The sequence below is a fragment of the Vidua chalybeata genome, chromosome 4, assembly GCF_026979565.1.
Source record: "Vidua chalybeata isolate OUT-0048 chromosome 4, bVidCha1 merged haplotype, whole genome shotgun sequence".
Taxonomy (NCBI): Eukaryota; Metazoa; Chordata; class Aves; order Passeriformes; family Viduidae; genus Vidua; species Vidua chalybeata.
The window spans coordinates 15,719,728-15,739,776 of NC_071533.1; the positions used below are offsets into that span (position 1 = coordinate 15,719,728).

Consider the following 20,049-nt stretch of genomic DNA (forward strand, 5'->3'; position numbering starts at 1 on the left):
CCCACAGCTGTTTGGCTGCACTCTAAACCAGGTTGCTGAGGAAAGATGAGGAATGATGGATCAGTGACTGGATTTCTGGTGTGGAACAAAATACAGCTTTATATAACTTTGGTTATATCCTGAAAAGTGTCAACCTTAAACCTGAGTGAGGGATCGTGCGGAAGTAACAGTGAGCAGCGTATGGGAAAGGAATTTGGACAGCAAAGTCAGCTGCATGAATATGTCATGACATTATATTATAAATTGTTATAAATTAGGCTTCAACCAAAGTCTTCTTTAGTGTACATCTTAGCCTGTTCATGAGTGTAGCTGAATGCATGACTTACCTTCCTCATACTGTTCTTGCTTCTTATTCATCAGATTCAAGTAATTGAGAATGATAAGGCTGCCAGGGGAGGGCAGGTCTATGCCACAAACACAAGAGGACAGGTTCCTCCCCTCGTCACCACCAGCTGCATCATCCAGGATCAAGGTAACTGTCCTTGTTACTGCTTTGGGAGTCTTTCTAGGGGAATTCTAATATAATTAAATAAAACAAAGACTAAATTCTCAGATTTCTCATCTGAAAATTATGGTATTTACTCTAAATTGTACATGAAATTGCAAACTTCCTTTGAACAGGAAAAAAAGAGGGGAGGAGGGAAGTGGGAGTTGAGTTCTTACACGTTGGCTTAATACCTCCTCTACCCTTCCTGGCCTTTCAAAGAATATGAATAATTGAGACAACTTTCCTTTTAAACTTAAAATTTTTTAAGGTGTTACATTTCAAGTTGAAAATCCTTTCTGGATTATTTTGAAAATTTGAAAGGTGGACACTAGAAGAAGCAGTAAGACTAGACTAGCACTGTTACCTTTTAAGATATGAATTTCTATTCAAGTGAGAGGCAGTGTGCAAGTTGTCTAGTTGATGTATGCTGGCCATAGGAAAAATTTATCTGCCTTTGCTTCTGCCTGGAGCCTGGGGTTAGTCTTCCACATGCTGCTCTTGACAGCAGGCTCAATATTTTAGTACAGGTTAAACTGATGGTGTTATTCAGCCCAGCAGTAATTTATCAATGCTGAGATAAACTGTATAAAATGTACAAACACACCGAGGTTTTTTTGGCATTATCTGAGAATGGGATAAATCCATTCTGATGATCCAAGAAATTCCTTTCAAGAAACTGAGCAGAGCTAGAGTTTGTTGGTTACAAAGGGAGCATCAGGGAGGTGATTCCTGAACTCCTTTCAGTGCTCTTGCCTGCAGCACACAGCTGTTTCTCTTTGAGGGGCCTGTGCTGAGTGTCCTCTTGGAAATGTGGTGGTGACTTTGCACCCTATATTTTGCAATGTAGGTGAGCATGGTGATGTTAAGACAGACACAGTGTTTTCTGAACCAGAGGTAGCTCATTAGAGCAGTCTTAACAGTAGATATCAGTCTGCCTCATCCCTTTATGTAGTGTTGACATGTCCCCTGGGATATCATCCATATTTTCTTCAAAGATCCTAGGTATGGGATGTTTCCAGGTAATCTCTACGGAGATTCTTCTTGCAAGTAATTGTTGGCTTATTCTTGTATGTTTAAATCTCTGCTTTAAACTCAGGAAGAAAAGATTTAACCAGAGGGAGGGGCAATGGGCTGGGATATAAAGATGGGTAGAAGCCTGCATGGGAGGAAAAGCAAGCATGTATTTGATGTAGCACATGCACTTGTTGCTTTTTGTTGTTCTGGTTTTCCTGCTCTGTGCTGGGGTGGGCACGTTCCTTCTGCCAGCCTTTCACTCTGCTCCGCTGTGTTTTGCAGGCCACGCCAGCCCCCGTTACATCCGCTTTACCACCTACTGCTTCCCAGTGACATCAGAAATGGCCAAGCAGGCCCGCATCCCCCTGGCAGCCGTCATCCAGCCCTTTGCTGCTGTGCTGCCAAACGAGGTAGGGCGTACTGAGGATCAGTCCTCAGGCTTCTGCCTCCAAATTAGCGCAGACTTGTTCGTCTGTGACAGGGTTGTTGGGGAGCGTATTTTAGCTCAGACTATGGATTGGTATGACTGTAAAGAGGTGGCAGAAGACTGAGGGTTCTTGGGTCATGGTGTAACTTCAAAAGACACAAGTTTTCATTTGGAAAAGGTACAGGAGTGATGACTCCCCTGGATTCCTGGTGTTTCCCCAACTGCCTCTAGTTTATGCCAGCTTTGTCAGTTGCTTACTCTGCTGGAACTCCGTAGTTTTTGGCAGAGGTATTAAAAGAGGATGACCACAAGCTGTATGAAGCTAATTTTAAGATGTGGAGAGATAGATTTGAAGAAACACATTTTTCCATTGAGGTCTTTACAAAATAATTTAATTTCACAACAGACCAAAAAGATGATTTGGTTTTCTGCTTGGATGAGCTGAGTCATAGAAAGAAGACAAATGTAACCAGCCATTTTTAGCACTCATTTGAAGGCACTAAGCTTTTCTCACATAACCATCTCTAATGATCCTCCATATTCAAAACATATCCCTAGTTCTTCTGCAGATTTTTTCTGCAGTATTCTCTGGTATTAAAACAATTACCCAGGTTTCCTGGCACCCCCAGAGGATTCTATCAGTGTCAGGGATAAATCCATTTTTTAAGTGCAGCATTTAGCTACATCATCTGTGGGATTATCTTGCTTGGTCTTCATCTGCTGTGTCCTCCATTGCTTCTAAATTCTTCAGCTTCTAAATTCTGCGAGGTCTGCAGAACGCATTTCCTTTTCATGTCTTACATTGATACACTCCAGAGTGCTGTGTCATGGGGGAAAAAGCAGGGATTTCATCAAAGTTGTAGTATGTGATTGTGTCTTCAAGAACTCCTCATAAACCGCCTGCACAGGAAAGCCTAATTAAAATTGCTAAGACATTCAGTGCTTGGTTTTGCAGTCTGATTTTTCTTTAACTTTGTTTTATTGCTTATAAATTCTTGGTAGGTTTTTTTTTTGTTGTTTTTTTTTTTTTTTTTTAAAGAATATGTTGGAAAAAAGCAGATGTTACTCTTTATCAGGATGGATAACTTCCAATCCAGCAGACCTCTCTAGTTCAAATTGAGAGCATTATTTCAGCAGGGTAGATTGTAGTTACCTTCTCTGTGGTCCACAGGGAAATAGGATGTACTACTGATGGCTCTGCAGATTTCAGGTTTCATTCCAGTTCTTGAGGGAAATGTGCACGTTTGGCTTGTTGCCCCCTCTGCATTTTCTCCTAGATGAAACTCCTGCTGTTGCTTCTCCACCCCTTCACTTTATCAGCTAATCTTTGCTCTTTACCAACCTTGATCCCAGTTTCCCAGGTGGCACTTACAAAATCAGTTTTCATGCTGGCACTTCATTTGTGCACCTTGCACTCAGAGTTTGCCTCTAGCCCTTTATGTTTCCCACACATGGCTTCCTTGTCTCCTGCATTGTGTTTGGATAGGGTGATCAATGAGTTGCTAAAATCTAAATCTCTTCTGCATGCATAAATTTGCAGTCTGTCCAAACATTTGTCGTCAGCCAAGTTCAGGGGCATTTTCCTGGGGTTGGCAAGAAGATGTGCTCGGTGACCCACCTGTTGTGAAGTGTTAGTGCTCTTGAGTTGTCGGAAAGGTCAGTGGGGCTCATTGTAAGGAGCAGTATGTTTTTCCCTAGCCTCGCCTTTGGAGGAGCCTGAAAAATGTCTCTCAAAATTGGCAAAAGCCTAGCGTGGAAAATTCTAGTCAGAAGAATTATAGCTTGGTAAAATTGTAAGAACTAAGGAGATAGTGTTAGAGTGGGAGGAGCTGGGCAGTCTTAGTTGAGGCAGCTTTTCCATGGCTTGCATGTGCCCTTTGTCTTCACTGCTGCTGCCAAAATAAGATCTTACTCTTAAGATATCCTAATAAAAATGGTCTTCCATATGGGATTTATAACTACTTTAATTTTGAAAAGCCACTTAATTTGAAAGAACTGGGCTTTTTATAGAGGTAAAATACATTCAGGGGCTTATTCGTGTTTCTGAACTTTGTAGTAGGGTGCATTCTGCCTGAAACTGTTGACTGCAAGGCACAGGAAGTCCTTTGTTTCAGAATATCCACCCTGTTTTAGAGATAGTGCCTTTTAACAGTTTCTACAGGTGATGCTCATCACTTGCTATTGGGTTACAAGGTGAAAATATGTCTTAATTTCTTTATTTCTTGATATACAGCATGTTTTATACAGTAACTACTGCAAAAACTACTAAACTACAGCAAAAATTTAGTTAAGAAAAAAGAGAAATAGCTAAGTCTTCTGGCAGTGACAGAATTAGGTATGTGTATGACAGGGAGAGCCCAGTTGTACAGATCTTCCTCTCTTTCTTAATTGAGCACTAGTCACAATTTGGGTGGATGACTTGTAAACGTAATAGATTTTGGTTTTAGAAAATAAACTGTCAATTGCCTTCATGGAGACAGTAACTCAACTGGAAATTGAGTTCTGAGGATTTGCTTCCTTTGACTAGGGATACAAGATGGAGATAAAAGATCCTGGGAGCTTTCTTCTAAAAGGTTTGGATCTGGTGACTTGACAGTATTCTCACACTTTCAGTTGGAAGGTTTTCCAAAGGAGAAAATGTAATTTGGGATTTCAGAAAGTCTGAAAGGCAGATTTAAGTTCATTAGTCACTGTGGTTTCTTTTTGGCTAAGTGGAATATCTACACAGAGGGGCTGGTGTCCTGCCTCCAAAAATGAAGTGGGAATATTAACATGCAAAGTGATTTTTTTTTTTTTAAACTTATTTTAGCTAAGATCTGATAAAAAATTGTCAGGAACTAAAAACTGTCAAAAAATTGAACAGGGATGTCTTTTGAAGAGGTGTACACCAGATAACTTGTATCCTATTCTTTTCTAGAAATGGAGCTATCTCTGTAGGAGAAAATAAGAACAGAAAGTGAAATCGTAATGTTGGTAGATAAGGATGGTAAATGAAAGGATCTCATGCAAGTCTTTGAATAAAGTGTAATGTGTTTCAAGTGAACCCCCCCAAAAAAACAGGGTTTGCCTCTGCAGTGAGAAAGAAAAAAAAAGAAAAAATGTAACCTGGTAAAGATGCACAATGAGAGTGTTGTAGAGAAGCCATAATTAAAATTGAGACTGTAGTTGGTCAGACTGAGGAAAAGATCACAAATGAGGCTTTACTTGAGAAATGTTAAATTACACATGAGAGCAAATTTAAGGCATAAGTGGAGACCACTGGTAAAGATGGTTGTAGGGTTCTGTTTGATACCCCAAGAACAGGTGAGGTAGCAGCACTTGGCATGCAGGCACTGAGCCTCAGAAGGGCAAGTGAAAGGGATTTTTTCAGAAAAGCCCTCAAGCTGAAAGTTAGTGGGGGAAAATCGATGGAGGGCACACAGTCTTTTAGAGGTTGCTACAAAAAACCTGTGGGCAATCTAGAAAATCATGAACTAGTGAACATTGCCTGTGCACTATTTATCGCTGGAAACAAAGGCTATTAAAACATTCATGCCTTCTGTCCTCTGCCAGTGTCTTAAAAGCACTACAAATTTCACAGTCTTATCTTTCCATGTCCATATTTATTATTTCTCAAAAATAACAGTTCGTTTTCACTCTCCTGATTTGGATGATCTATGGAAAGCATTTGTTTGTTATAGATTGAGAATACAGTATCATTGTTTGACAGAACTTATGTTTAGTCCACCAGTGCTTTAGCAACAGTCTATAAAAATAAACTAGCTCTCGCAGTTATCATCCTAGACCAAGCCCTACATGAATTTGTTTTGGAGATAGATGAATGTTTCCAGAGCCTGAATAAACCATGTGATCTTGATTTAGCATTAATAATACTTGCTATCAAAAGTTAGTTAAAAGAGTATTCCATGTTGTAAAATCCAATATAAACAATTCAAAATACTTATCTCTAGCTTTAAATATTTGCCTTCTTTGCTCCTTAGTAGCTTTGCATCATTGTTCTCTGCCATGTTCTTTCCTATTTATTTAAATTTATTGGCTTTTAGAAATATTTGTTGGTGGGTATCTAACATTTCACTTCCATTTTCTCCTCAGCTAATTAATTAGTTAAGAGAATGGAATTGCTTCTCAGAAATGCTGGTTCATGAGCTAAAAGCCATTTTACCTTTTCAGAATAGTGAAATTTGATGAGGCCCAGCATGGCTAAGCTGTTTGAAAAGCCATAATTTTTACAGGGATGGTTGTATGGGTTCCTAGATGGAGTTGTAAGGTTGGCAGCAGCTAAAAATCAAGTGAGGTGGATAACTAAAAATGTGAACCAATGTTGTCAGTGTAGTTTTTGTTTTCGAGAAGTCCTCATGCTCCTCCAATCTGCTTTGAACTCCGTGGGACCCAGGTTCTGCTGTCCTTGATTTCACAGCTAGTGAGCAGGGCAGGCAGGCTGTGGCTGTAGTTTGAAGCACATGTTTGCATAGACACACAGATTCATTAGCAATTATGTGCTTGTACAGAACTTTGAGGAGAGTGAGGAATGCTGAGTCTGCAAGATGAAATTATTCCAACTAAATAGCCTGCTGAGGGCTCCTTTCTATTAGGAATGTGTTAATAAGCTGGCTCTGAAGAGCAGAGGTGCTTGCTGATAACACGCACTGTAAAAAGCCATCATTTGGTTTTACCCTTTGATTTCTGTCTTTTATTCGTTACTTATTCACAGGAGGCTATTACTGCTTAGAGCATGGGAGCTTGGCTAATTTAAGAGCTTTTAACAAGGGATTTTGTATGGATTATTTTGTGTGTTCTGGTGTCTGGATTGTCCAAGTTCCAGCAGGAATGATTTTGTCAGTGTCTTTGGGTTGTTGTGCTTGTTCTAAAACATGGTGGGAGTAGAAGTCCTGTGTATGTAATGTACCTTAATACACATTGCTGTATATCATGCTGGTGTGAGCCTAAACACACATTTTCCAGGTATTAAAATAAAACCATTTCCAGTGCATCCTTGTTGGTGGTCTCATTTGGGAGAGGACTGAGACTTTGAGCTCATAGTTTTGAGTCTGCTTGGGGCAGGGCAATCTTTGTTGCTCTGTCAAAGCTGTTTTATTTTATTTTATTTTTTTCAGCTAATTAGTGGCAGGTTAATGTCTAGGGGTTTTGCTAAGCTTCTCTGAGGTGCCAGACTCTGCCATTCATGGTGTAGAGAGCCCGGAACTGTCAAGCACATGCAGGTGCTTCACCCAGAAAGTGTTACACCACTCTGGAGATCAGTGCCTGTAAGCTTGGTTTCACAATACCTAAATTAGGTAATTATGCACCTAATTTAGAGGTGCATAAATCCTGTATTAGATGAGGCTTTCTTTATGGAGTATGCCCTGTGCTAGTCTGCACTTGGTAGTAAATCATTTGGAATTGGATTGCTTCCCAAGACTTCATCATCAAGGAGAAAATTTTTTGTTAGCCTGTAACTGCACTCTGTAACTAGAATGAGCATTCAGAGGCAGGTTTAGCAATGGCTTTTGCAGCAGAGCTTCTTCTAATTGAAGCAAATTTTCTCATTTACTTTCTTCTATCTTTTGGTTTTTAGTGTACATTGAAAAATAGTCCTAAAATGTACCCTTTAAAATACTTCTGTGATATATTGGTCCCTGCACCACTGTTACTATGGTAAGGATGTAATTCTGATAGAGATGAGAACAGTGACTTGAAAGTGTGACATTTATATAAATTTTATTAATGTTGTAATCAGAGTTCCTGATTGATTTTATACAAATTTGCAATTTAAACTGATAAGAAGCTTTTATAAGGATGATGTAATACAGTTTCTGGTAAATCAGAGACTGTGACTGTCCTTCAGGATTGTAATGGCAGAAGAAAAGTGTTACTAAGCAGCAGTACATATAAAAGGGAAATAAAAAGTAATAGTTATATCAATTTAATTAACTGGCCAATAATACTAATAATTTGTTTTGCCAACAAAAATGACACTCAAATTAAAAATCACTTGGGCTATTGATTTATTCCTTGAAAACTTCAGAGAGTCAGAACACACTGGTATTGATTAAGTTCCAGAGGAAAGGTTTGTATTTTGCTTTTTAAACTGGAGTTCTCCTTGCATATTTTATTTATCTATGCATATTATGCAAGGTAGTATTTTGGATGCCACCATGTAAAGTGTGTTATTACATGGAAGTTGTGTGCTTGCTAAATAGAGGCACAGATCATCTCGTCAGCAGGGCATGTCTGTCCTTCACAGGATTCCTTTCCTTATGTCATGGTTTAACCCCAGGCAGTTCACTCCCCCACCAGTAGGATCAGGGAGAGAATGGGAAGGGTAAAAGCTGGAAAACTCAAACCTTAAGACAAAGATCAATAGGGAAAGCAAAAGCCACACATGTCAGCAAGTCAAATCAAGGAATTAGTTCACACTTCCCATGGGCAGCCAGGTGTTCAGGTATCCCCAGGAGGTACCATCACAGTAATGGCACCTTGGGAAGACAAACACCATCATTCCAAATGTCCCCATTCCTCCTTGTTACCCTCTCTGGTCAGTTGGGGTCAGCTCTCCTGGCTATGTCTCCTCTCAGTCTCCTCACAGTGTGGCAATGTGGAAAGTAGGAAAGGCCTTGGCCCTGGGTGAGCCCTGCTCAACAGGAACAGAAACATCTCTGTGTTATCTCCCGTGTTCAGCATATATCCGAAACACAGCCCCATTCCAGGCACTATGAGGCAAACTAACTGTACCCCAGCCCAAAGCAGCACACTGCCATAACTCAGTTTCACACAGTTGTGACACCCAGCTGTGCTAATAAAAGAGAGGAAGGTGGTTGCAAGCCACATACAACTATTATTAATGTTTGAAGGTTCTGGAGTCTGCTTGAAGCATCCCAGCTATTGTAGAAGCAAAAATATTCATGAGAGAAAGACTCAGAGAGGGAACATTCTGACCTGATGTGGTATTTGTGAAGTAACAGTTAGTTTTACTATTGACCTTCAAAACCACCATCCTAGAAAAGACTTGACTTATTTATAAAGGGCATTAAACTCATTCCAAATGTACTTGCTACAGTGGTGAAGTTGTTCAGTGCTGCTTTTTGTTCACATAGCAAAAATTCTCCTTGTACTTTCTAAGTTCTCCTGTGGCAATTGGCTAGCTCTAGTTGGCTTGGAATGGAGCATGATGCTTTAACTATGCCCAGTTCTTACTGATCTCAGTGGAAATAAATTAATCAGCCTTAGAGGTATTTTCACGAATAAATATTGTTCAGGAAAGGCTGCACATAAGCAGAACTGTTCTTTCCATCTCTAATTAAAATACTCCTAAACATTTCTATGCTTTTTTCCCCTAATTAAAGTTTCTTTAATATTTTTGGCTGTGCAAAAATCGGAACCATACAGCTCCTGTTACGAAAGTTCTCAGGAATACAAACATGAGTAGTCAGTTTAAAAAGTCAAAGTAATGTCTTCTAACAAAAGAGAAACAGCTCTGATTTTGAGAAGGAAGGACACCTTCCACTCAGTAGATTTTTCATGTATGATCTCAGGTCAGCAATTGCTTTTCTCTCATATGCTAATAAAATATATTATGTATATGGACACACATCTGTCTATCTACCTATATGTGTGTATGTGTAAAAAGGAAAAATTCCCAACACATGATTGATCCCTAAAGTTGGTGATAGCCCAGCAGGCCAAAATGGATCTGAAATCCAGCATGGGTTTTTGGTTTTGTTGTTACTGTGAGGATGTGAATAACATTGATAATGTTCTGGTACAGAATTTCCTCTAGGAGAGTATTGCTTCAGAAGTCACTACAGCACACTTAGATTCATGTGTAAACTGAAATAGTTGTTCTGTTAACCTAGACCTGCATGTTCCATGAGCACTGTTTGGAGTATTGCTTTATTGCCTGTCCTAAAGATATAGAAATGGTCACAGCTTTGTATGCATGAAATGGTCTTGGACTTCTTAAAACAGAATTGACGTGCCAAGTAAGCCATTATCTTTGTATTTTACAGGCTGTGCCTGTGTCTTAAACTGTGGCGTTGAGTTGATAATTTATTCAGCTGTCTTATAAAAAAATTATGAGAGGTTAAACTTACCGTGATAAATCATACAGCACCATACAGTAACAGACTGGTCCTGTCCAGAAATCAGTATTTCATGCCCAAATTCAGTCTGACATTTTGAAGATTCTCTAGAGCTCTCCTGCAATGATTTGCAGAAAAACAGAAATAATACCTGAATGAGGTGTCTTTAAGAGTTCTGTTTGGTTTTGTAAAATAAGCCAGACAGATATCATGTCACTGAAAATCCAACTTTAATTTTAATGTGAAAATCTTATGACCAGCAAAGCTAATCCCTTGTAATTACTATTTACCATTTCTGTAGAAAAGCTCTTTGAACCTTGCCTGTCTTACTTTTCAGTGGTTTTACAGCTAGTGTAGCAATCTTGCCTAAGAGTCTCAGAGAAGGAGTGCAGTGCTGGACCACCTGTGATACTGATAAGGTGGGAAGTGGAGCTGTGGATTGGTACAGCCCTGAACCTCAGCCCTGGCATGTGATTTAACATGTGCTTATCACCCTCGGGAGTGCTAACAGCAGTAACAGTTCTGTCCTAGGGCAATTTTGTCTGCCCCTTGTTCTTCCCATGGGTTTGTGCCTCTGCAGCAGCTCCCACTCCTGCTGGGTTGAGGGTGCAGTGGGCTGAGGCAGGTCTGGCTGGGACCTGATGGGTTTCAAGTGCTAACATTGTGGAAGTGTGTTGTGCAGCACCATTTCTTGATTAGCCAATTTCACGCTCCTGCTTCTATCATCAGTTAATCCTGGCTGCTGACCTTGCCTCGAGATACAGCCTGTCCCTGCATCCAATGAGCAGTCAGCACTGCAAAGCTGAGAGGTGCTGCAGAGCATTGCCCTGTTAACACTTGAGACTCCCACCCTGGGATCATGACCAGCAGAACTTGGGGTGCCTCTCTCAGGCATGCGTAGTGAACTTTTGTCCTTTTTCCCCTCTCCTTCTGTCCCCTGTGTGATACAGAAGTTTTAAAGAAGTAAGCAAACTAATTTTGGTATTTTTTTACATCAACATTTTATCGTTATTACATGTGTTTTCTCCCCATCCTCAAACTTTTAAGAATCCTTCTAATGTTGAATAGAGTGTAGTCTGTATTTGCACTCTCCACGCTGCCAACTCTTTTCAATTAATTACTTAAAAAGGGAATGCTGAGTAAGGATTTCAGGGATAGGTTGAGGTATGATACACAGAAGCTGATAAATAGTTTTCTGTTTTTTTTCCTACATATTGGCTCATATCCCGTGTGCAGGGTCCACTTGAAATTCAGCTCCCATGCCATGGTGTGTTTTGCAGTGCTGTGTATGCAGAGGAATGTGCAGCTTGGGCCTGGAGGGGCTTTGAGCAAGGAGGTTTGAACATGCTTTTGGCATTTTTATGTGGTCTGTGAAAACCAGGCTAGAGCCAGGAGACCCTGCATCACATGGGGGATGCTTTAGCCTTGCTGCAGTCTTGCAAGCAAACAAGGAAATCAATGGAAAAGAAGTGTGATATGGAAAATAGTTGAACCTGTTGTGAACCTTGCAGATGAGATAGTCCAAATTGGCCTGAGTCATCAGCTGAGGAGGCTGAGCATGTTCAACATCTGAAAACCAAGAACAGGCAAAATAACTCCTGCCTTCAGAGGGAATGGCTTCTGATAAAAGGCAGTGGGAACATCACAAAGGGAAATGCTTTCTTGACGTTTTAATGTGAATCAGTAAAGCAACTCAAAACCAAGGGATTATTTGTAGACTGGTTAATCTTTCTCAAAAGCAATCTATGATGATAGAAAAAAAGAAAACAAACCCCTTCAACAGTGCTAGGAAACAGAGACACTTTGATTCATGACCTAGTTTTTTTTCCAAAAACATCAGTGTTATATTTCAGAATTGTCTTTGATTATCCAGTGAAGTTTTTTGTCATCTTTTTACTGTACTAATTAAGCACAACATTTTCATGGGGCAACGGTGCCATGCTTGGACAAAGCCTTCTCCTTTGTTCATTAGAAAGTTATGTTGTATAGAATATCTTGAAATTTTCATAGGAATATTTTAGTGACTAGATTTTCATCAATCTTAACTGTCAGTAACAACTCTAGAAGCACTGCTTACACTATAAGGGTGTGATAGAGACACTGCTCTGTTTATTTTGTTGTCTGAGAAATGGGTCATTTTCTTCAGTATCTATATGTGCCTCTCTTGTTCTTAAGAGCATCTCTCACTTAGGATTTTTCTCTTTACAATGCTTTCCCAGAGATGTGCCATGATGATCTGGAGCTTTAGCACAGTCCTTACTCCTACACTTATAATTTGCAGCTGTGGTCCAGATCCTGCAATAAGGATATGGTGATAGTTTGCAGGCATCACCTTCAGGAGCGTGTCAGGACTTCATTCTCATAGCAAGCAATAGAAATTCAGCTTTCTCAAACTTTAAAGTGCAGGTTCAAGTCCCTTTGGAAATTTTTATGGATGTGTTTTATCTTGGAGCTGTGCCACCAACGTTTGTCTGTTGCTTTGTGATATTTTTCTGACTCCTGAGAGATAGTCTTGCTGAAATATTTCCAAAATAAAACTTGTCTTATTTCAGCTATATTTGGGGTTAAGTTATGGTTTATCAGATCAACTCTCAGAGCTTGCACTTCAGTGGGGCCTTAAGGTTCCAGAGAAATTAAAGTTTGTGCAGATCCCTTGCAGCACTTTCCATCTTCTCCCCAGTCCTCCTTTGCTTTAACCTAAAATTACAATGTTGTGCCACCCAGCCAAACTGATTCTTTCTGAGACAAGAGAGAAAGGAAATGCTGATACTTTGTAGGTGGAAACGCAAAAGAAACAGGAGTATTGCATGTACTTAAAAAAACACAAACAAAAACCAAAACCTCCCAAATTTAAAAATCTCTTATTCAATTTTACCCCATTCCCCTGCTTCTATGAGAGTTTGCCACTGATTTCGATGGGAACATAAAGAGGCCTCTCTGCTTTTTCTTCTGGTGTACAGTGACATCTACAGAGAGTGGAGCACATCAAACAAGACTTTCCCATTCAGTATGACTTTTTTTTTTTTTTTCCTCTTCTGCTTTTATGTACCCTTAATTTAAACTCAGTACTTTTTGCAAGCACAGTATTACTTACCTTTATACATTCCCACAGAAATCCACTTTATTTTAAAAGTTATTTTACTATGACAGAAATTAGTTTGATGTTTGGAAGTGCAATAGCAGTTTGCACACTGAAATAGGAACTCCTTTCTCTTGATGGGGTGGTGGGATGTTGGGCTCTACAGTGCAATGCACTGGAAGGCACCTCTTTGGAGATGAAGTTTCTTTCATAACTGTGTTGTTCTCATCAAGAAGTGGATTTTGGATGCTTTTGGTCTGAGTTCTTCTGTAGTTATCACACAGATAGCTTTTCCATTAAATGTTTGAATTATTTATGTATTGTTCTGAAGTGTTAAAGAAAACACTAAGATGTAAATTTCATTTATTTTCTAAAAATTCCAATTAATGAATTAGTAAGGAGACAAATAGGGCTGCTATAAAAATTTTTCTTTGTTAGACAAAATCCTTAATTCTGTCACGTACATTTTTAGCTGGCTTATTTCTTGGTTATTTTTTTGCTCCTAATTTTTTGTCTTCAAGCAGGTAATTTATTACATGTGTGTAAGAATGTAGATACTTGGGCTCTGAACTTCATGGTGTTTATTTTTTAATTGTTCCTGTTTATGCCTTTTATGTAAAAGTTTTAATTCTGATAAATCAAATGTAGACCTTTTTGGGAAGTAAGTCTCCTTGGGTATTAAATATTAAATGTATCAAACCAAGCTTAAAAGTTACTGCATCGATGTGTATAAATGCATCAGGAATTGGTTTAGTCTTGTTTTTTTCCCCTACCAGGTCAGATGTTATGATAATATTAACTGCAAACCAGATCCAGGTCTCATTAAACTAATACAGCAGAATGAGAATCAGAAAATTGCCAAGTAATGAACAAAACCCAGAACTTTTAAACCTTATTAAGCCATTGTAGCTGATGAGCAAGTATCATGGCCAAGGCTTTCATGTCTGAAAAATGACCCTGATATTTGCCAGCTGGCATTATTGGTTAATTTGGGTTAAACTCAATTTGCGTAGAGGAAAGAACACAAAGTAAAAGAATATCTCAGTGGAGCAGGAGGGAGACTTAAAACCCATGCAGTAAAAACTTACTCTGACAAAATTCATCCTTATCCAGCAGTAAAAAATAAAGTGTATAAAAATAAAGTGTATAATAAAGTGTATAAAAGAAAGTGTATAATAAGGTGTATCATGAAATACACCCATTCCTTAAGAAGAGACAGAATAGTTACTAAAAAAAAGAGAGAGAGAGAGAATGTGCTAGTGTGATTTAGCATTGAAAGGCATTGTCAGCATTATTCTTCTTGTAGGGATCTGCTGTGTCCAAACTCTGGACATTTCTTATTCCTGCCTTTTGAGACTTTTAGCTGGGAATGAAGGGAGTAAGAAAAAAAAAAAAAAATTAATGTTTCACAAATAATTTAGGAAACTTCAATTTCTGTAGTGATTTCAAGTATGACTTTTCTAACTCTAAGAATAATCAGAGGAATCTTTCACTTGCTGCAGTTTTTATGGAAAGAGGCATCTGGAGAATGTCTTCCCTTAGCTGTGGGTTTTGGCAGGGGCTGTAAGCGAGCGCGGTCAATGTAATTAAACTGACAAGTGCTTGAGGTACTGTACTTGTTTGCTGTACATACTTTCCTTCATAAATATTAGCATTTCTCCTAAATGTCCCCCTCTAGCTGGTGACCCTGACATCATTTAAACTGGAGTGTAGCATGTAACAAGGCAGCACAGGAGGCAGCATTTAGGACAAAATATTAAGGGCTTTCTCAGCAAATACCCTTTTGCAATTGACAGGCAGCTGTAGGTTTCTTCAGGAAAAGTTCCATCTGACAGAAGCCAAAAGACCTGACTCCAACAGATTTTTCTTCGTGAACTCTAAAAATTACCCTTTGCTGGAGAAAATCAGCCTGGAGCTCTAAACTTCCAGTGCTTGAAAAGCTCAGTTGTGGGGTTTTGGTCTGAATTCTTATTCTTTTTCTGATAAACATCAGAATACAGCCCATGAACTTGTGAATTTAGCCCCTGAGGGGGTGTCTGGGGCTCAACAGCTTTTGTGTGAGTGCTGAACAATAAATGATCTCTTAATCAGGTGGTCTCTAATGAGTTCAATCTGAATTAACTCTTTGTAGCTCTCCTTGGTTTCACATTTACATTGCTCTCTCTCTGTACCTCTTCCTCCATAGATGCCTCTTTATCTCGTAAACCATGGGGAGACTGGCCCCATCCGGTGCAACCGCTGCAAAGCTTACATGTGTCCCTTCATGCAGTTCATTGAAGGTGGCAGGAGGTACCAGTGTGGATTTTGTAACTGTATAAATGATGGTAAGTGGTGTTTCTCTAATCTGGGATTCATATCAATTCCGTAAGACTAAAAATAAACTGTATCCCTAAAATTGCTGATTTAATAAGAAATAGTTTAGGGAAATGCAGTAACTAGGCTTATTTCACAAATTTTAAAAAAAAAATCAATTCCCAAGAATAGTAGAGGGAAACATTTGTTCAGTACAGTTTTAAAAAATGCATGAAAAATAATGCTGACTGATGAAGTCCAGTCTGGTATGATCAAAACTTTATTTTAAAAAATTTGTGACAACACGGGATACAGAACTGCTTGTGTTGTTAATTGAAAGCAATTTTTGTGCTGAAAGAAAACATAAATTTCTTTAAGAAATGAAAATTTACAGCAAGAAGCAAATATTTAGACCCATGTTAGCTTCTTCCTGTGCATGACTGTGGGTGCAATGGTTAAATAATCTATTAATCTTACTGTGACAAATGTTGGTTTTCACAGAAGATACCATGCCATATTTGTTCAAGTGTGCTGCATGTGACTCATAACTGTTCTTGTGCTCCTGGCGAAATCCCAAATCTTTGCCAGAACTAGCCCTTCTAGACATTTGTATCAAGCTGGATTTCCTCAGCAGGATCACAGGGGTATGGTGCTTTCCCTAATACAGTCATCTTTTCAACTCTGAAACGTGAATCTTGTCAGACTCCCTCCAACATCTTTGCTGCCTGGAGCTCTAATGTTTGTGCAGGCATAGCAGATAATAAATTTCATCATTTGTTAACAATTTAAACTCTCATAAAGGGAAATTAAGATGCACTGGGAGCACTTTAAGAAAGACATTTAAGTTGCAGTATCATTTTAAATCATGCTGGTATTACTACAGTGTCTTAGTCAGAAAGCACTTACCAAAAAAAAAAATCATTGATAAGGACTAAAAATGGCTAAGAAACTAGGTTGATATTCCCCTCACTCACACACACATGGACTTCTACAGGCAAAAATGTGAAAAATAAGCATTTTGAATACATATTAATTGAGGAACCATAAGACTGGCTCTGTGTAAATTGTTGGTGCAAACCCACTTGATTTCTTACTGCTTTGGAGTATATCGCATCTGCTGAGAGGATTTGTTGTGTTGTTCCTCTCTTTCCTCAGTTTTAAATGTTTTTTCCTGCTCTTGTGTTGGCTTGTAGTCCCCCCATTCTTTTTTCAATACCTGGACCACGTGGGCCGACGGATAGACCACTATGAAAGGCCTGAGCTGTCCCTGGGATCTTATGAATACGTGGCTACTTTGGATTATTGCCGAGTGAGTACTGCCAGTGTGCAAACCAGTGTACAGTGTACAGTGTTAACAGCAAAACAAACAAGCTCCTCAGAGTAAATGCACTTGTAAGTTGCATATCAGTTTCCAGGAACATTCTCGGAAATATGGATAGGCGTGGAGAATACAAGGGTTTGTTCTTTTGTGCTGCAGAGCACGATAGAAGCAAGTAAGAACAACAAGCAGTGCAGCAAAATCATGGATCACCAGTCTTTAAGTGAGACGTGTTTGGTCCTACCCAGCATGTTGCACTGTTCAGGGGATAGCTTTAGAATTCTGGTGCATTGTTGCGTTTTAGATGTATGTCTTCTACTGATTTTGAAGACCAACATGTGCCTAAATTGCCTTCCTAATACCCGAAACCTTAGCAAGGCAATTTGACCTTGGAATCTGTTCTGGCAAGAGTCTTCTTAGGATTCTGACCAATAAGTTACAGTGGAATTGGTTCTCTCTTCTAATATCAACTCACTGAAAAACTCAATCCAGAGCCCACTCATGTTACTCTAAATATTTGTAGTTGGTTTTATTACAGAACTCTTTGATACTTCTGAAAGCATAAATTACTTAATCTTTTCAAACTTCAGCTCATTTTACAAAACTGCAAGTGTGACTTCATCTGACCGCAGCACGGACATATTTTTCTGTTCTTGCTGGAATCTGGCAGATTTTTTTTCCTGTGAGTAGAGCTGAGGCCATCATAAGGTTAGAAAAGGCAACTGGATCCTACAAAATCTTGAAGTAACTGCCAGTATCTTCTTCAGACCATCAAATTATTACTGGTATGAAGAAAATGAACAATTTCTTTCTGCTTGCTCATTAGAGTACTGCTCCAAAATCCAGTGAGATCTCTGAGTTAACCTGTAAGACTTGATTGAAACCTGGGTTAAACCCCAAAGCAGGAGAGAATTGCAGTGAGATGTTGCAGAAAGTGTGAGACACTCAGTGTACATCCAGTGAAGCTCCACCAAATTCTGAAGCCTCAACTTCTGCCACATATCTTAAACTAGGGAGTTTCCTCTACAAGTCATCCAATCTGGTCTGCCTGCTTGCTACAAAGATGGATCTGCAGACTTACTGCAATGTTACAAAAAAGAAATCTCTTACAAAATAATACTCTGCACTGGAAATGCTAAGTCATTAAATGTAGCATTATTTTGTAATTCACTATTAATTTGGCTCCAAGTTGCAGAGGTTCCCTTCTTTTATAAATCCAGTACAAGACCAGAACTGAGAAGTCATTTCCTTTTGTGCTTATCAAATGACAAGGATGAACAGCTACAAAGAATGTTAACAAATCCCAGCTGGTTTGCATTATTGCACTCCTGCTAAGCGGATGTGGTGAGAGCGCAAGTCCTTGTTTCTGCCATATATTTGTCAGAACTTAGAGATTCTTTCTAAATGCTGATCTGATACAAGAGTTTAGAAGCAGTTTTTGGTGCAGTTTCTGAAACAAGCATCCAAGTACAGTAAACAGAACACTTTTGAAAAAGACTGCCTGGTTTTGGTTCGCTGGAATTAATCCTGATTTGCATGAGTCAAAGGAGTGAGATCAAGAGTATAATGTTCAGTTTAGTTTAAAGTTTGCCAGGGACTAGGGATAAGTTATAATTCAAGGGTTAGATTAATTTTTCTTAACTGGAATTTTTCTAGGGTTTAGTTTAACAAGTATAATTTAAGAGGTCAGAACTCTATATGAAGGAAGCGAATCTGTAATGAGAAAGCTGTCCTGAATTTGACACCAAATAATTACTACTCATTTAATGGGACTTAAGAAAACCTGTTTTAGGGAGTGTGATGTTTACTCTTGCTCTCTTCATTTTGTATCAACTTTCTAGGTATATCTCTTGGCATTACTCTTTTTTTAAACAAACCTTCCTCTTACTTTTTCATACTTACAGAAACTTGTGTCAGTAGTGTATGTATGATTTTTGTGTCACTTACACTGTGGATAAGAGGAACTCCCCAAGGAAAGCAGGGGTACAGAAAAAGCCAAAACACAATTTTTTTAAAACACTTGAGTTCCAGCAGAAAAAAGATACTTCATCTTACCTAATGAACTGTTACCCTTTAGATATTTTATTCCATTAAGATGCTGTTTTGCAGTGATAGTGTTCTATTCCAGGGCTGGACTTTACCCAGTACATGTCAGCTCTCTGCAGTAGTTACTATTTACAATTCACAGCCTTTTTCAAACAACTGAACACTGTATTTGCATTGCCTTATGGTACCACCTTAAAATTTTTTTCCTCGTAACAGGACACTGCCTAATGGTCCCTGTTAATGGTGTTTTTTTTTTCGTGTAGGACAAGAAGCCTCCTAAACCACCAGCTTTTATCTTCATGATTGATGTATCATACAGAAACATAAAGAGTGGCCTAGTGAAACTCATATGTGATGAACTGAAGATTCTACTAGATAAACTTCCAAGGTAAAGAGGCATTAGTGTACTTGGCTTGACTCACTGCGCTGCACTTCTCATGCAGCTTTGCATGTTGAAAGGCAAAACCAAGCTATGGAAAATGTCAAAATTTCCAGAACAGGAGTTTCTTGAGTGACAGTGACCAAATGTTAATTCTTAACACTGCTGGCAATTGTTACACTTGAATGTCTGGGCTTACTGTATGAGCAGAAAGAATCTGCCATGTTACTGCACATGGAGCTTGTATTCTTTTCCTTTCTTGCAGTGAACTCTAGTGGTGTTATCAGCTCAGTCACAGCTCGTAGCTTCTGCTTCACTGGCAGCAGTTATGTTCACTGGAGCCCTGCTTTTCTCATTGAATTAAACAGGGAAACACCCAAACCAGAATACTCTGGAGTAGCCAGTTTCTCTAAAGCCACAGTGCTGGTGGCTTTTATCTTTAGCTCTTACTGTTAATTAGCAAAACTTCTAAGGCTTCTTGCTGTGCTGCGAGACTTTTCTGTCTTGGTTTGTTCTGAGAGAACAAATCTTCTAGGCAGCAGCAATTTTATGAAATAGAGCACGTGTGCTTTGTGAGCATGAAACACACAGCAGTAGTGTTACTTCTCATCAATATTATTGATACTGTATTATTTTAGCGTATTTTGGTGTAAATTTTAGTGTATTCGTGTAGCTTTCAATAGAGTTTAAATAACACAGACACGTAGGGAAGTGGGAGCAGTGAAAGACTGAAAATGAAGTAGACAGGATGTTTCTTGTCTACATATAAAGGCATATTAAAAAAAAGAAAAAGAAAATGCTTTCTAAATAACAGTGTTTGCAGAGGGAGAACAGACTTAAGAAATTGAGAGAGCAGTGTGAGGAAGGATGAGAGAAGACATCCTTGGGAAAATATGGGATATGTTAAAAATCTTTTTTCTTATGGCCTT

General features: G+C 39.0%; 1 protein-coding gene across 4 annotated transcripts in view; it reads left to right on the forward strand.

Annotated features, from left to right (window-relative positions):
* The window catches only part of SEC24D (SEC24 homolog D, COPII coat complex component), a 41,922-nt gene that overhangs the window by 10,691 nt on the left and 11,182 nt on the right, over positions 1 to 20,049 (forward strand). For all 4 annotated transcript variants that reach the window (XM_053941357.1, XM_053941356.1, XM_053941355.1 and 1 more), the window contains exons 7-11: positions 361 to 472; positions 1,784 to 1,911; positions 15,271 to 15,409; positions 16,571 to 16,686; positions 19,005 to 19,129. In XM_053941357.1, the coding sequence (XP_053797332.1) occupies positions 361 to 472; positions 1,784 to 1,911; positions 15,271 to 15,409; positions 16,571 to 16,686; positions 19,005 to 19,129 (620 nt within the window). The remainder of the gene's footprint in view (positions 1 to 360; positions 473 to 1,783; positions 1,912 to 15,270; positions 15,410 to 16,570; positions 16,687 to 19,004; positions 19,130 to 20,049) is intronic.